The sequence below is a fragment of the Emys orbicularis genome, chromosome 12 (assembly GCF_028017835.1).
Source record: "Emys orbicularis isolate rEmyOrb1 chromosome 12, rEmyOrb1.hap1, whole genome shotgun sequence".
NCBI classification, from domain to species: domain Eukaryota; kingdom Metazoa; phylum Chordata; order Testudines; family Emydidae; genus Emys; species Emys orbicularis.
In genome coordinates, this window is record NC_088694.1 from 13,850,574 (window position 1) to 13,868,480 (window position 17,907).

The window sequence follows — 17,907 nt, forward strand, 5'->3', positions numbered from 1 at the left end:
GATCGGCAACCTTTCAGAAGTGGTGTGTCGAGTCTTCATTTATTTGCTCTAATTTAAGGTTTCACATGCCAGTAATACATTTTAACGTTTTTAGAAGGTCTCTTTCTGTAAGTCTATAATATATATAACGAAACTATTGTTGTATGTAAAGTAAATAAGGTTTTTAAAATGTTTAAGAAGCTTCATTTAAAATTAAATTAAAATGCAGAGCCCCCTGGACCGGCAGCCAGGATCCGGGCAATGTGAGTGCCACTGAAAATCAGCTCGTGTGCCGCCTTCTGCATGCGTGCCATATGTTGCCTACCCCTGCACTACATGTTTTTCCTTGATCTTGGGGGAACATCATTAATTTTAAAACATCTAGTTCCCCTCCACCCTCATTCATATTTTTCAGGATATTCTTTAAATAAAATAAACATACGTATGTTTAAAGGCCTGATTCAGATAAATTAGGTGTGCATAATCTCTCTGATTGCATATGTAAATGCTCCTAGCTATTTGGTTGTGCATTTGCACTGATTGGGGAAGTCAGTCTTGAAGTTGAAATTCATGCTGGCTTCTGTACTGTCAGTCTGAAATTAATCACAAGTTACGTCAATAAGTCATATACTCTCCACTTATTTGTATTTGATTTACCAGCATATTTTTCACATTTAGGAAGGGGCCTGATGCATACTTAAAATAAAGGTCCAAATCTGTGTTGCATCAGAGACACAGCACAGAAGATACAGGCCACAGAGAGTCGGAGGAAAGGTGGCTTTACACCACCAAATTTGCAAGGCAGCCGAAACAGCATTCAGCATAAGTGAGAGCATCCTCCAGGCTGCCTATAGGCTCACTGCATCTCAGTATCTCCATAGTGCCAAGCACTATGGCTAGGCCTCCTTCCACCCTCAACCCAATCCCTGCCTTGCATCTTATCCTGGAGCTTGTGGGGGTGAGACACTATAAGGGAGCTTATGTCATCCCTATTCTACTTCTACATCAGAGGATCTCACCCAGCCCCTTTCAGTTCCTTTACAGCCCCACACACCACTGGAGTGGCATATAGGTAGCAGAGTTGATCCCAGAATTCCAATCTGGGTTAAGCCTGGGTGAACCATTCAGAAAAGCAAAGCAAACTCATCTGAACTGACTGTTCGGATATATAGAGCAGAATACAGATATCATGGTTCCGTGATCAGCAGTCTCAGATACCTCAATGTGATGACACCATTCTAGAGCCCACAGACCAAAACCCTAAGTGGTGACATAGTAAAGCAACCCACCAAGCAGAACTCAAGAGTTCTCAGGCCACAGAAATTGAGAGTCTGACCCCAGATCCAGGACTATTGGTATAACAATGCCTTGAAAGCAGATGCTTAAGAAAGAGCCCTGTCCTATCGCAATAAATTAAAAGTAACACCTGCAGTTAAATCTATCATTAAAAATATATATATAAGAAGAAAAGATTTAACACTTCAGTGAAGAAGCAGGTGCTACAGAAACACTGGCTGTTTTCATCATTTTTCCTCCCCTAGCCCCGTATACTTTTTGTGATGGTGTAAAACTTTTCTTGTAGAATGATATGTAAGGCGAGCAGAGGCTCCTGCTGTTACTAGATTTGATGCTGCCTTCCCCAGCATTTGGGAGTCATTTTTCAGGGCCCAAGAGGGAGGTTAATAACCAAAATTCTTAAACATTATTAATGCAAAAGTGGAGTTTCCTCCTACAGTATCATTTGTCGAGCTGGACCTCATTCCCCTGGATTCATTAGCACAATCTCTCGTCGCAGTGACACCAGGCATAGTAAAGGGGTGGGGCTGCTTTCTCATTTGTTGTAGCGATGCTGCCTTTGTCATAGCTATTTAAAAGCAACCTTCTTTCCCATGGGTATTTAATGAGAATATTAACAGAAAAGAACACAAAGCTATTACCATACACTTAGACCCATTCTTGCTGACCAGTGTGACTATATATCAATAAAGGCAGAGTGCCACGATTCCATGTTGGTCTCATACATCAAAGCAACAGAGCATAAAGATGATGCCTTAGTACAATACATCACCGAAGCCACATTACTCTAATGATACACATAGTGAAAAACTGACCAGAGGGAATATTAGCTGAACTCTCTGCCACGTAAAATTGGTTTTGAATTATTAGCCATGCTGTTCCTAGAACCAGCTCATGATTCAAATAAAGGAATAATGATGATATGGCTATTTTTCTCTTCACTTTATTAGATTTAGTTAATATTACTATTATTAATTGTTATTATTATTATTATTAGACACATTTAGTTAGATTACATCCCAGATTGGAATTTCACACATCTCCAAAGTAGCCCTCAGGCCCTGACTCATCTAGACAGACAATGCCCCCACTCTTCTTGGTAACTATGACATCAAAGCGAGTAACATCAGAAAGTCTAAACTCCGTTTCTGAGCAATCACCTTCACAATTTGCATTCACAATATGGATATATGCCCAACACCTAAGTCAGCGGATGCAGGGGAAAAAATTTTTTTTCATGACACATGAGGGTGGGTGGGAGAGGGAGGTTTGAGTGTAGCTGACAATTTGTTCTCCAAACTTTAGGTACTACTTTTTGTGGCTATGACAGCCTTTGTTCTGATGCCATAGACTACAAGAGAGGCAGTTCTACAAAACTTTCAGAAATTTCCTATAAAATATACTCTTATGGTAGAAGTAGCAATTGAATGCATGTTACTCAATACTCCTATCAATAATTTGAAAACCTCAGTAGAAAGAATTAAAGGTAGATCTCACAACCAGCCAGATCCAGATGACCATTCAAACTACACTGTGGATTAGACCAGTGGTTCTCAAACTAGGGCTGCCGCTTGTTCAGGGAAAGCCCTGGCGGGCTGGGCCGGTTTGTTTACCTGCCGTGTCCGCAGGTTCGGCCGACTGCGGCTCCCACTGGCCGCGGTTTGCCGCTCCAGGCCAATGGGGGCTGCAGGAAGCGGCGTGAGCCGAGGGACGTGCTGGCTGCCCTTCCTGCAGCCCCCATTTTGAGAACCCTAGTTTGAGAACCTCTGGATTAGACAATCTTGTTTGCTTGGATGGACACTAGCACAGAATTCGGCTCCGATAGACATTGATTATGGTCACACCTGACTGAGGAGTTCCTATGTATTGCAGAGTATCTGGATGAGGCAGAGCTGGTGGAAAAATTTCAGATTTCTGATGAAAACAGTAAAAAAAAAAAAAAAAAAAAAAAAAAAAAAGAAAGGATTTTGTGATACGTTTTTGCTATTTTGACCAGCTTATAGAGTGGTTGACATTTTTTCAAAAATTCTAAATTTGGCCTAAAAGTCTTCAATCACCTGTCAGATAAAGGTAAACATCCAGGGCCACCTGAACTAGTCTGTGCTTAACATTGAGCACATGGAACTTCATGCAAACAGGGGTAGTGATTTGAGGACAAGGGATTTCCCAGCTCAAACCAGATGGCTTGTCGAGAGTAAGGGGCAGAAAAAAAGGAGCTGCTGTTATTTTGGCTACAGGTTGGACATACTGGGGCAAGACCCTCAGCTGATGCAAATCAGTGGCATAGCTCCACTGAAGTCAATGGAGTTATTTCAGTTTACACCAGCTGAGGAATCTGCAACTTTATCACTGAATTTACCATCTCTGTACAAGAAAAATAGTAGAGCTGAGTGGGAAATGGTTTTCTTGTCCCATGAAAATTTTTGAGATACCAAAAGAATTTCCCATCCTGAATTTGGTTGTGAAAATTTTCAAATTTTCAAACAGGAAAAAAATCTAGCTGGGTCAATCAAAACATTTTCTTTTAGTAATTTTGAGAAGTTTCATTTTGATTTCAATTAATTAATTATTATTATATTAGAGCTAGCATCAATTTCAAAAGAAAAGTCATTTCAACCTGGAAAACTGGAACTTTGTGTTTCAAAAATGTCAAAACAAAACATCGACAATTCTGATACTTCTTTCCTCCAATTTTGTTGTTTTGTGTTGAAAAATTTGTCTAAACTGACCCTTTCCCACAAACAGTTAAATAAAATGGTATTTTTCAACAAAAAGATGTGTCAGAAAATTCCCGACCAGGCCTAGTAAACAGGACTTGTGGACATTTTGTAAATTAATAAGTTATGCTACAGCTGGAAAACACCCTGTCTCCATTTCAAATTTCTCTCCCAATGAAAAATGTGGATTCTGCTACGCCACAGTCTCTGTTACCACAGCAAAGGGGAAATACTACCCAGGCAAATGATAGCTCATCCTGGTGCATAATTAAATTTAAACAATATTGTCTGATAAGCATTGCTTATTTTTCATTTTTGGGTGTGCACAGAAGAATGATAAACATGGAGAAGCAGTAAATTATAATGATGACACTGACTGTTTGGTGAGGGGCGTGGAGAGAATACGCTTCCAGATTCACTGTTGGAATAGTGAATGAAATCATAAATTAAAATAACATTTACTCTAGACTACAAATGATTTCTGATGAAAACGTACATACTGCAGCAGAAATATTCTGGATATAGATGATTATTATTGTGACTAATTTTCATTGTAGTAGTGCATTTAGGGCCCTGCTCCAAATCAGAGTCCTGTCATACAAGGCACTGTACAAACTTATAGTTAGAGACAGACCCTGTGCCAGACAGTTTACATCTAAACCGTCGGGGCAAACTGGCTTCTTGTGAGCACACTTCTACTGGGCATGAGGACATCCACTCCCAGGCTTGTTAACCAACATGTTTACAATGTCGAGCTCCACTGGCCACATGCATGGCTCACCTACAAATTCTTGTCCATTGTGGTCCCACATATGGAGACATCCTGGAATACTACTCCATTTTGTACAGGAAATTGCAGAATACCTTACATGGATTCTTTGTGGCTTCGCTTCCCATGTATTTAGACATTTGAGTCTTATATATCTGGAACTTGGGGCAGCTCTGGTTAACGGGCTCTGAAGTTTGAAAAGTTTTGGTTGGAATAACATGGATTTCCCATGGCAGAATCTCATTGGGAAAGCATGGCTTGTGCACTGTAGGTTTGCTTAAATTCTCATGGATTTACCAGAACCAGTACCAGAAGTGGGACTATTAGCCTGTCACAGGATGAGCTGGCCCATTAAGAGGGTTGAGGTCTCAGCTGAACCTGTATCAGATTGGTCTGGTGGTGGTCTCCCCATGTAGAAGCAGTGAGTGAAATCACCTGACAAAGCATCAGCTGACTAGGAATTGGGCTTTCTGGGGGAATAAAAGGACAGTCCTGGCCAACTGGCTGCTTGGCCTGTGGATGAGTGTCAACTGACTGGAATATACCATTTACCTTGACACATTTGGGCTTGAACTCAAAATGCAGCATGAGCAACCATACCAAAATGTTTGTGAATACCCAGAAAGAGCAAGAACAGTTTCCAAAAATCTTGAATGGGAAGTGCATGTACATAGAGGTTTGAAAGGATGGCGGCTAATCTAGGAATGCGGGTCAAACTCAAACCTAGACAGATTTCAAGTGTATTCAGTGTCTGAGTCAAATCTTTCACACAACTCCAAAAAATATCATAAAATGTAGTTTTAGATAGAACTAATGTAGCTTTCAGAAGTATATGTTGCACATGCATTTTTTAATTTTAAAATTACATGAAGATGTTTTCTTTCCTTAGAAACTTTTCATGTTTTTGGGGGGAAATGTTGAGATTGGGGTGGAAATGTTGAGATTGGGGCTTGCTTTTGGGTTGTGATTTTTTTAAACCAAAACATTTCTAAACAACCCAAAATATTTTCCATTAACATTTTTTAGATGTTCTTTTTACTCAAAAAGTTTTTTTTTTTTTTAACAAAAACTTTAGACTCATAGACTCTAAGGTCAGAAGGGACCATTATGATCATCTAGTCTGACCTCCCGCATGATGCAGGCCACAAAAGCTGACCCACCCACTCCTGGAATAATTCTCTCCCTTGACTCAGCTGTTGAAATCCCCAAATCATGATTTAAAGACTTCAAGTCGCAGAGAATCCTCCAGCAAGCGACCCCTGCCCCATGCTGCGGAGGAAGGCAAAAAACCTCCAGGGCCTCTGCCAATCTACCCTGGAGGAAAATTCCTTCCCGACCCCAAATATGGCGATCGACCATGTCTAGTGTTTATTTTGTGCCAGCAACTATTTCTGGGTGTAAGTTTAGCTGATTAATGGTGAGATTTTCATAAGTACCCAGAACTGGCTGAATTCTGCTCCTATTGAAATCAGTGGGAGTTTTACCATTTAAGTGACTGGGAGCAAAGTTTGGCCTATACTGAGAGCTATTGTAAATGCCACACTAGCTGTCTGAGCTCCCGATTACATCCATAAATCAGTTACTTGATATTAGGCCATATCTTGCAAATTGATTTATGTGGCTGGATCCCTATGCCTTCATGGAATCCCTCTGAAGTTAGTGGTAGCCCTGTGGTATAGTGGTCCACTTGTGCAGATCCAGTTGCAGGAATTGACGTCTGGATTGCATATGTAATAAACTTGCAAATGCAAAAATGGATATCCTCTTAAAGAAGAGAAGAAAATTTGGCCTTAAGTATTTTGGTTCCTCTTGGATCTCAAATCCAGTCTTAAATTCAAAATCTTCCAGGCAATGGTGCATATATGGCTGATGCTCTGCATTAATATTATAAGAGATTAAATTTGCATCAGTAATTGTCAGAACTGCACCATCATAGAGGTTACATATTCCACACAGAGCTGAAATGTATCTACTCTAAAAATATATACTGTGTAATCCCCACACAGATCAAATGGAAAAATTATTATTCACTTTTCATTGCTTTTGCAAATTGCTTAATATAAATTTGAATGAACGCCTTTTTCTGGGCATGACGTACTACAAATAGCCCTGGGGTTTTATGACCAATCCCTTATACATTATATTGAGCATAGATACAGATGGAGACAAATAGGAGAGAATTCAGATCCAGTATTCCCTCATGATTTCCTCCTATATGTCTCACAAACTGGATAAGAGAGGATCAGCCTCAGAAGCTCATCTGCAGTCTCAGGCACCTCGAAGGTTATGCACATAATTCCTAATTTTCAAACGTATTAAGCTTTTACCAACAAAGATTATAAATTAAAGCATATTATTTTCAACTCCATGCCCAAGGGAATTACTCATGTAAATTCTCAGATGAACTGAGATGAGCAGAGGTCTCTAGAGAGAAGTGATTAGAAAAATTAAGGAAGTTCATTGGTCTGAAAAGCATTTAACGAGGGCTTTCGTATTAACACGGAGCAAAATTCGCTAACTTCAGCAGAGTTAGACTAAGGATGAATGTGGTCCTTTATGTTTCCAAGAGTTTGCACAAATAATCCCTGCCAATATAGATCATTACAAGTTCAACTGAAACTTGTGTCTAAAAAAACCTGGTGGTAGGGCCCTTAAAGTCATGGTTATGGCAATTATGATTTAGACTCCCCTTTCCAGGCAAGCACTCTGGGCCTGATTCTTGTTTACATTAAGGCCATTTTATACTCATTTAGCAGTGCAAATGGGTCTTAAAGTACAGTAGGTGTAAATATTAATTTACTCCCACTTACATCTTTGACAGTGCAAAGAGACCTTTAAGAGGCCTTCGTGTAAATGAGACTTGGGCCCTATCTTTTTATATGTCTGAACTGTATTTAGGTCACTATTCTTACCATGCTAATAATAAACTCTGGCGTTGATTCATAAAGGTACTTAATCACGTTTTCAATGTTGAAAAAGAGGGGACACACTCTTTGTGAAAAAACTTCCATGAATTTTTTTCCAACTTTTCAACTAGCTTTAAGGCTCATAAGTGCAACAGAGTTAGGACAGACACAAAAGTGAGCCCAGGATTTTGAGTATCTTGATTATTTACAGTTATATTCATAGTAGATGAGTTGTCAAACTACACACGTTATAAAATCTTTAAATTTCACTGGAGAGCTTGTCTTTGAAGTAGCAGCAAAACTAAGCATTTTTGGCCTCTAAACATCTGTGGGAGCAGTGTAGAATTATGAACTCAATGGAAATTGGGATAAGTTTACATATGGCCAAATCTTACCTTGTGATAGCACCTAAAATAGGCAGCACGCTCATCTGAAAACTTCTCCAGTCGTTTTGGCCCTTTGCTTGAAGCTTTCTTGAATACTAACCAGCATCTCTGATAAATCTGGAAGCACAAAAGAGTAAACTTGGCATCTCCAATGACTTGAATATCACTGACATTTGCATAAAATGTTTTCTTTTTGATGCTTTTGCATGTAAATTATTTACAAGTCACAAACTAGTTGTTGCTTACAGTAAAAATAAAACATTGTATCCACCATGGATCTAAGATAGACTTGCTTAAATCAGAAGAAAGAAAATGAGGGTTTTGAAGACAGATCCAGGGGGAAAAAGTCATCACTGGCCTGATTTCAGAATACAATGGCATGAAGAAAAAGTTTTGGAACAAAATACTTGTCTGATCGTTTCCTTTAATAGCCACTAGAGGGAAAAGGATGCAAATCATGGACTTGCTAATGCAAGATAATTTCAGTTCCCAGGGGATCAATACTATAGAGAGAATAGTTGAATGATTTTTATTTAGACATACTGTATTATTGTAATGGGAGTAATTAAAATAGACATAGGATTCAGTTTTGCTACATGCACTTCAGATAGCAACTTTGTAAAATCTTGATCAGAGCAGACAGGCAGGTATGGAGCTTTCCGTAACAAAGACAGGAAACGACGCTCTGTGTTTCTGAAGGGATTGGAAAAAAGTTACTGGACAACACAAAGGCAAAATCATTCAATTATCCTGGAATCTAGAACCAAAGGTTGGTCCCAATGAAGTCAATGGGAATTTTACCAGCATTTAGCCATTAATCATTCCCATATGTTCATTGTATTCACCTGAACTTATTTATTTTTGAGCTCTTCTTCTGCTTAACAGAACACCAGGGAAGTTGAAGGAGTATTTCATTAGCCCCCATAAATCCAGCCTTGACCCACCTGTCTCTCCAACTACTGCTCTATTCCCCTTAATCTGTTCACCTCTAAATTCAATTGTGCCACTTACTGATTATCATTAATTGTACTATGGTAGCATCTGGGAGCCAACCAAAATTGCCACACTTTCAGAAATGTGTGGCTAAATTGGAAAGAATTCACAGAACGGCAACAAAAGTGATAAAAGGTTTAGAAAACTTGACGTACGAGGAAAGGTTAAAAAACTGGGCATGTTTAGTCTTGAGAAAAGATGACTGAGCAGGGGACCTGATGAAGAGTTTTCAAATATGTTAAGCAACTAAATTTCAAAGCTCTAAAATTGTGACGCCCCCTCCCCCTCAAAATGCATTCACAAGAAAATTTCTAATTGTATGATTCACAAACAAAACTGGACTTTGAATGAAAAAACATGTTTAAAGAAGGCAAGGAATGTTGACATTAAAGAATCATCATGTTTTCCACAACTCCCTCTCCCCTTTCTAGTAGATTAAATGTAGCACAGAATAACATATATTTACTCATAACACTGAAACAGAAAATAAAGAATTATTAATGATAATATTAAGATAATATTGATAGCTGTATTTTTAATGATTTGTAATTATGCATAGATGAATTAATACTTAAGCCATGGTTTTGGTCGGCATATGCGTGGTTTTGGCAATTCTTTTACATAGAATTGCTAATCTGCTTAAAATGTTATTGCTGACAGAAGATAACATGTTGTGTTGGAAGATGTAAGTAAAAAAAGTCACAAACAGGAAATGATAAATAAATAAATTAAAAACAAACACACACTTTTTCTAGGAAGACCCAGGGCACAGTGACATAAAAACAATCTGACCCACAAACTGCAAACCCAGCAGGAAAAATACAGAAGATGGGTAACTGAAGCTTGCAGATGTGTAATGTATAGGTTACCTAAAATCCAAAGGGCTGATGTGTTAAAAGCCAATGGGATAAAGATTAAATAATCTGTAATGTAGAAATGTATAAAAGACCTAAGTGAGCATGGCCCCAAACTGGAGAAACACCAGACCAGACATTGAAGAACAGGACTGAAGGACCAGGCCAAGGGAGAAGAGAAAGCAATGATTATTATAAAAGGTGGAAGAACTTCCGGTGCCCCAGATGTGGTAATTTGGGTCCATTTATCAATTCTGTCTTGTCTGTCATTATTTGCCTGGAATAAATGTATTTCCGGCTGGACTAAGTGACTACAACTCTGTCTGACATTGTACAAATAAGGCAAAAATTGATTAAGCCTAAACTGGGTGGACTTATAACTCAGTTTCTCAACTTTTACTCTCAACAGCTTTTATAAAGAGGAGCATGATCAATTATGCTCCATGTCCACTAAAATTAGTTGAAGTAATAAGGGACTTAATCTGCAGCAAGGGTTAGATATTAGGAAAAGCTTTCTAACTCTAAGGTTAGTTAAACTCTGGAATAGGCTTCCAAGGGAGGTTGTGGAATCTCCATCATTGGTGGTTTTTAAAAACAGGTTGGACAAACCCGCCAGGGATGGTCTAGGTTTACTTGGTCCTGCCTCAGTGCAGGCGGCCTGACCTGATGACCCTTTGAGGTCCCTTCCAGCCCCACATTTCTAGGATTCTAAACTATTGAGGCCCCATTGTGCAAGGTACTGTACAAACACAGACTAGTAAATAGTCCCTGCCCCAGAGAGTTTATCATCTAAATTTTAGAGACAAGGTGGCAAATGGTAAGGAAGGGGGATATAACACAAGCAGAGTGAAAAATGTGGTGGGCTGAGAGCATCATGTTAGCCTCATGGGTCTTCTCTCACTCTAGGGGAGTGTTCTGTGAGGATGAGGATTAGCTAAATGGAAAGACATGGGAAGGAAGAGAGAAGGAAGAAAGGAAGTAGGTATGAGAGGAAGAATTGTCCAGTGGTTAGGGCACTAATCTAGGATTTGGGAGAGCCAGATTCAACTCCCTGCTCTGCCACCGACTGTCTGGCATTGGGCAAGTCACTTAGGAAACTAAGGCACTGACAGTCTATCTGTAAAATGGGAACAACAGCACTTCCCTACCTCAGATGGGTGTGATGAGGATAACTGTATTTAAGATTATTGTAAGGTGCTCAGATATGGGAGCCATGTAAGTGCCTTAAACAGAAAGAAAGTGGAGTGAGGTGCCGGCTTTGGGGTGGGAAAGTAGTTCTGGTTCCTTACAACTGTTGCTTCCCATACAACTGCATTCTCAACCCCCTTCAGTCTGAGGGCTGTTCTAAACTTAACACTTCAATCGAGCTAGCTATGGTGCTCAGGAGTGGCTACACTACAGCGCTATAGAAGCACCACTGCAGTGCAGTAGCTGTGCCGATGTAGCATCTGTAGTGTAGACAGCCTGATTCATCCTTGTCCACTACCAAAATCCTCTCAGAGGTCTTTAGTTACTCCATTATAGCCAGACCCCAGGATCTCTATTCTTTCCTCCCACTCTTTGAACCCTCTGTTGCTTCCAAGAAGGTGGGCGACACCTGTTTTGACTTCTTCTCCTTCCTTGACTTCCATGACTCCATCCTCTTCTTGTTTTCCTCCAACCTCGGATTTCTCCTTCAGTATCTCTTTAGGTGAGTATCTTCCTTCTCCTCAGCCACTGTGCATGAGGGCTTACAGAGGCCCCACCTTCTCTTCTTTACATACAATCTCTCTCATCCATTCACATAGCTTGAACTACCATCTTTATGCTGCTGACTTTCAGATCTATTTTTCCCATCCAATCCTGAACCTCAGTCTCTCTCTCTAAAATCTCCCTGTGGGTGTCTGGTGCATAGGCTCAACCTGAAATTTTCCTAAGGTGGAGGCCATTGGCAAGACCGGAGCCATCCGTGACTTCTTGTCCCCACCTTCACCAGAGAGACCAGGACTACCTGGACCTCTTCCCCACTCCTGCACTTTCCTTCTGAGATCTCTCTATTCCCCACTCTGTCACTATTAACCTCCTTCCTGTCTTTCAGACCTGGTATCATCTTGGATGCCATCTTCAAGCCTTGTTCCCCTCCCCATCCCCACATACATATTCAGGTTGTATCTAAATCTTTCTCCACACAATTTGTAACGTCTATCCTAGTTTCTCTCCAGACAGCTCAAAACTCCTGTCCACACCAATAACATCTGTCTTGATTACTGTAACCCCCTCCTCACTAGCCTCCTACCACCTACCTTACCCCTGCATACCTTGCACAAACAAAGTGGCAGTTTTGGGTGCACAACCAATGCATGATCAGCATTTAAGACGAAGAAAGGATAGTTAAATTGTAATGAATTTAATAGTGTCCATCACTTAAAAACACAGAGCAATGCCAGCAACTGCAGCATTCTTGAGGTGAAATTGTTTTCAGCAGCTAGGCAAACACAAGCAGAGTTACAGACTTAGAGGATCCAGAAGCTGGATGAACAATTTCTGCCTTATTAAAATAACCTTTATACTTAATCTAATGGCGAAGTGTGATGATTTGAATCTGGAAAGTTAACAGACAGAAGGGAAATGTATTTATTTGTTGAGTGTAACAGCTGGGAAGGTATTCATTTTTAAATCAGTAATATTAATAATTTTTATACATTTATAAATCCTGATTTGAGTCTGATGCTCTGTACTTGACATCATGTATGTATATTTGTATACAGAATACCATTGGTATGCATGGCACTTTACAGACAACAAACTTTTACTATTTATAAATATAATCATTGGGTTTATCTAATGCAGTATTCTACCTCCAGCATGGACAATAACTAGTGCTTCAAAAGGTACAGAGCAGGACACTGTTCCTGCTCCTTTGTCTGGTTCTCCCTGGCAGAGGATTACCCTGGTGCAGGCACTGCGAAGGACAGCTATAAGACTGCCTTCTAAGGATACTTCTGCACACCCCAGCATAAGGGGAGTGGGACCAGGAGCAGGAAGGTGTGCTGGGGGCTGGACTGTAGCAAAGCCCAGAGATTCTGGGCAGCTCTGCAGCCTATAGGCTACTTTATCTGAGAGGCCCTCAGGGCTGTCTACCAGAGACCACTGCAACTTAGGGCCAGGAGGGTGTGAAAGACGTTTAATCACACCTTAGTCCATCCTCCCCCTAGGCTGCAAGTCCTGCACGTCATCTTTTAAAAGTGCAGCACAATTTCACTCCAGGTGTCCTTGTCTGGTCTGCTTCCTGGCACTGTCTGTGCTCTCTGAGGTGCATTATCTGATGAGATGGGGAGGCGTGCCTTTCTCAAATACGTCCCACCAGTGGAGACATGATGCCACATTACATGGATCATTGATCTGCTGTGCGTCAGAGCAGATTTTCCTGTCATCATGTGATCCAATACAATGGGCACATAGCTCTTGATTTTGTGTTTCTCTCATTCTGCCACTGGGAGTTAGGGACACATATTTAGAGAATAGTGTATCTGATTATGGAAACTCCCCAACTATTCTAGAGCATGTGGATTCAGATTCAAGCAGTAAAAATACACTCATTTTCACAATGCAGTGTTTCAGAAACCTTTTGGAGCCACTTATTTGTACTCCGTTCTTAACATCCACTATATAAATTACAGCTATTATGCATGCTACAGACAGATACGCAATAGATCATTGGGAAAATGAAAACATTTGAAGACACCAATCACTTTCTCATGATGCTTCCAAGCAAACCACCTCAGAGAAGGATGGTCTTGTGCTTAAGGTGCCGGTATAAGAATCAGGAGAGCCAGGGTTTCTTGCCAGCTCAGCCACAAATTTCCCATGTTATCCGGGGCAAGTCATCTGTGTACTCTAGTTTCGTCATCTGTAAAAATGGAATGATAAAATATTCCTATCTCACAGAAGTGTTCTGAGGATAAATTTGTTCATGAGGTGATCAGGCAGTAAGGTGATGAGCATCACTACATTTTTTAAATGAAATGTTTGTGTGCATTAGATATACACTTGTAACAAAATGATCCATTTACTGTGCAATTATACAGACACCATAACTATAGCACAGTACTTCTAAGTAATCTTTAGAGCCTGTCAGGTTTCACCCTAAGTCTAACTAAGGAAACAAAGGATACAGCTCAAACGCAATAAGAATTAATGGGCCAAATTCACCACTGTTATTTGCATGCCAGACTTGCCTAACATTGAAGATAGCCATATACACCGGCAGAAAATCTGACCTACTGTCTTCTTGGGTCAGATCTTGCTTTTGACTTTTATGCTTTTGATACAGCTGATGTTGATTGCAAAGAACAATGGAAGGAAAAAGCCTAGAGTTATTTATTATCTTGGTGCTCTTGCCTGAGTACCATAGGCTTTACTAGTTAAACATAAGAATAGTTACTTATAGCCTAGCTCTGGTGTCACATTGCAATGAGAACACTTACTTTGTGCTGCTTTCTACTTAAAAGAGTCTCAGATGTTGATTATACTTTACATCTGGGAATGTTTGAGATGGTTTCTGGATGAGAGCAGGAGGTTAGTAAGTAATTTTCTACAATACTTAGTTTGAAATACTATCTTGAGAGTTTATGGGACACATGCTAACCAAGTCATTAAGCTGTCAATTTACTTAGGATAACCTTCCAAATATCAAACATTACACAGACATCTTTATGATACTTTAAAAAGGTTAGGAAGAAATATAAAAGTACTACTGAAGATAATGTCTTCTGGTTTCCTTTGATCTAAGTTTGAATTAAAGACTAGTGATTGAATATACACACTAATACAATTTAAAGCTCGAATTCATGGTAGTAAAATGTAGGATGTAGGACAGCTTAGTGTAGAAAAATTCATAAATGGATCCGTATGTATTTTATGACCAACAAATGTCTACGCAGATTAAACCTAACAAAATACAGTGGCAGGTAATGAAGACAAGAACTAGAGGCCATGTTATGAAACAAGAACATACAGAAAACTTAGGCAGAACTATTTCATGCGGTGGATTAGGATATTTAGATTGTAAACTCTTTGGAGCAGGACAGTCTTTTACACTCTTTGTACAGTGTCTAGCACAACAGGGTCATGGTCCATACACTATGGTAATACAAATAATAAAGAAAACATTGCTAGAGAAGATCACCAAACCAAATAATGTTAATCGCATTTAAGAAATAAGGGGCATTCAATTTATGCACTCTGCCTGAGTGAATTATCTGACATCTCTGATGGAAACACTAACTTGGGGCCTGATCCAGAGCCTGTTGAAGACAATGGGAACCTTTCCATGGATTTCAATGGGCTTTCGATCAGGCCTTTGGAAAGCAATCCATGGTGCTCACTTTGGCTAATTCCCAGAGAAATCAATGAGAAGTTGGCTGGAGTAAAGACTTCAGGATAAATCTTTGGATTGAAACAAACTGGGGTGGGTTGGGTTGGGTTGGGTTGGGTGGGAAGAATATCACACAATCTGGAATTACATTAAGAAAATACGGCACACTCTTTGGGCCTGTTATTTTGAAAGTTGTGTGCATGTGAAACTGATTAATATGCATTTCCCTTTAAGTATTTACACACACACACCCCCCTCATTTGCCATATCCATGTGAAAAACACCTGCAAAGCATCTGCCACTGTAGAGAAAACTCAGTCCACCTTGTGCGCCTGCTCTAAGGCTAACAGACATAATAATGCAGTTCTATTGCATTAGAGCCCTTGTGCAGACTGGAGGCCGTACTGAGAATAGCAATCAAAAGCAGCATTACCAGCTTCCCTTACTAGCTCAGATAACAGTATGTGCACAGAAATCTCATTAAAAAGGTATCACCAGCTATCCCCATCCTTCAATTTGGATGTAACCAGAGATTTCTGTTAAATGATTATTTACACCTCTGCATTGTTGATGTAAACCAAATCATGTCATAAAGATGGAAAGCAGGAAACCTGTGTTGCATAATGACTTAGAAAAAGAGTACGGCTGAGCTTTTAAAGGTGAGTTAGGATCAGGGCCGGCTCCAGGCACCAGCTTGGCAAGCAGGTGCTTGGGGCAGCCACTCCGGAGAGGGGCGGCAGGTCCAGCTATTCGGCGGACGGTCCCTCACTCCTGCTCAGAGTGAAGGACCTTCTGCCGAATTGCCACCGCAGATCGCAATCGCGATCGTGGCCCTTTTTTTTTTTTTTTTTTTTGGCTGCTTGGGGCGGCCAAAACCCTGGAGCCGACCCTGGTTAGGATCCAACTCCCATTGAAATTATTGGTCACCGGGTACCTAACTCCCTTTGGCTCTTATGAAGATCTCAGCCTATAACTCCGTTCAACAAGCATGTGCCCAACTTCAAGAAGAGGATTAACCCCATTGACTTCAGTGAAATTACTCATATGCTTAATTTTAAGCACTTGCTTAAGTACTTTGCTCAGGACCTATGTCTTGCACCAGATACAAATGTGGCTTATGAGAAGTAGCCTCAGATTCCCAGTTTTAACCCCGACAGTGACTATTTTGTTGACTAATTATGTTTCTTTCCCCTGCTTTTCAATCTTACCTGCTTTCCATTTTATCCTTTTTCTCTCCGAGTACTGCTCTGCTCTGCTAATAACATTTACTGTCTCCCTTCCCCAATGAAGAACAGTCAGGCACATTTACAACCTATTGAGAATTCTCTCCGATTTTCCAGTTCATTGGCAATTCAAGAACATGTTCTGTTGAACACTAGAGTTACTAGCATTTGTGAATTGCATTGTTCAAGGATTTCTAAAGAGTGACCAAGATGAAAACCCTCTGTTTAATCTAGCAAAAATAGATCTTATGTTAAGACTTTTTAAAAAAACTCTTCTACATATACCCGGTGGTAGGGATAGCTCAGTGATTTGCGCATTGGCCTGCTAAGCCCACGGTTGTGAGTTCAATCCTCAAGGGGGCCATTTAAGGATCTGGGGCAAAATCAGTACTTGGTCCTGCTAGTGAAGGCAGGGGGCTGGACTCAATGACATTTCAGGGTCTCTTCCTGCTCTCGGAGATAGGTAGATCTCCATATATTTTTATTTATTTTATTAGCAATTAGGACATGTGTTGCTACTGTTTTTTTCTGAGCATCTTTATTATTTGTTATGGGGAAGATTTTCATAGGCACAGTGAGGAGTAGGGTACCTGACTCCCCTTTGTGCCTCTAAAAAATCTCCCCCATTTGTATTATCATGGCACCTAGAGGCTCCAACCAAAAACAGAGCCCCATTGTGCCATGCTATACAAACAAGAGAGATCCTGCCATGAAAAGCTTAGTCTATTTTAACCATATAACCCCTACAATTTGAGACAATATTCTCTTCAAACCCTTCTCCCAATGAGAGAAGAGGTTGGAGAACCAGACTGGCTTCCGAGTAGGAAAAAAAAATAGTTAGAGATTTTTATTATATATCTTTTGAGTATTGATCCCGGTTTGTTACCTCACTTACAAATGAAACCACCATTTCAGTTCAGAAACTTTACAGCTCAATAAATTGGAAAATAAAAGTCCCACGGTACCTCTTTTTTTAAAGCATTACAGTCTTGATGAGAACCATTATACTGGGCTAGTGGCATTAGCTTTATATAAAAAATTGATTAGAGGTCTGGTCTTAGCCAGTTACAATAAAACAGACACACAAGGCAGTCAAATTTCATGGCTTTCTTACTAAAAATTGTCTTTTTATTTAAGAACAATTTATAACAAAGAGATATACAATACCCAGTCCTTATGAAACCAAAGCTTGCAGCTGATGACAGTCTGATCCCAGTCCCGGTTCAATCATTAACTCAAATTTACATTCTTTTATAGATAGACAGTCGACAATCTGTAACTTCCTTTTTTACATTAAGGACCATTATGCATATCCACTTTTTTTCTGGCATACGTTACAAATTTCCAAGTACATATTGCAATATACAAATTTTCCATACTAATGCAGCTAGTACATCTATTCTGATCAATAGGATATTATACTAAGCA

At 40.0% G+C, this 17,907-nt stretch overlaps 1 protein-coding gene across 2 annotated transcripts in view; it reads right to left on the reverse strand.

Annotated features, from left to right (window-relative positions):
- Positions 1 to 17,907, reverse strand: part of DOK5 (docking protein 5) — an 87,849-nt gene that overhangs the window by 33,596 nt on the left and 36,346 nt on the right. For both annotated transcript variants that reach the window (XM_065414755.1, XM_065414754.1), the window contains exon 2: positions 8,063 to 8,170. In XM_065414755.1, coding sequence (XP_065270827.1) covers positions 8,063 to 8,170 — 108 coding nt within the window. The remainder of the gene's footprint in view (positions 1 to 8,062; positions 8,171 to 17,907) is intronic.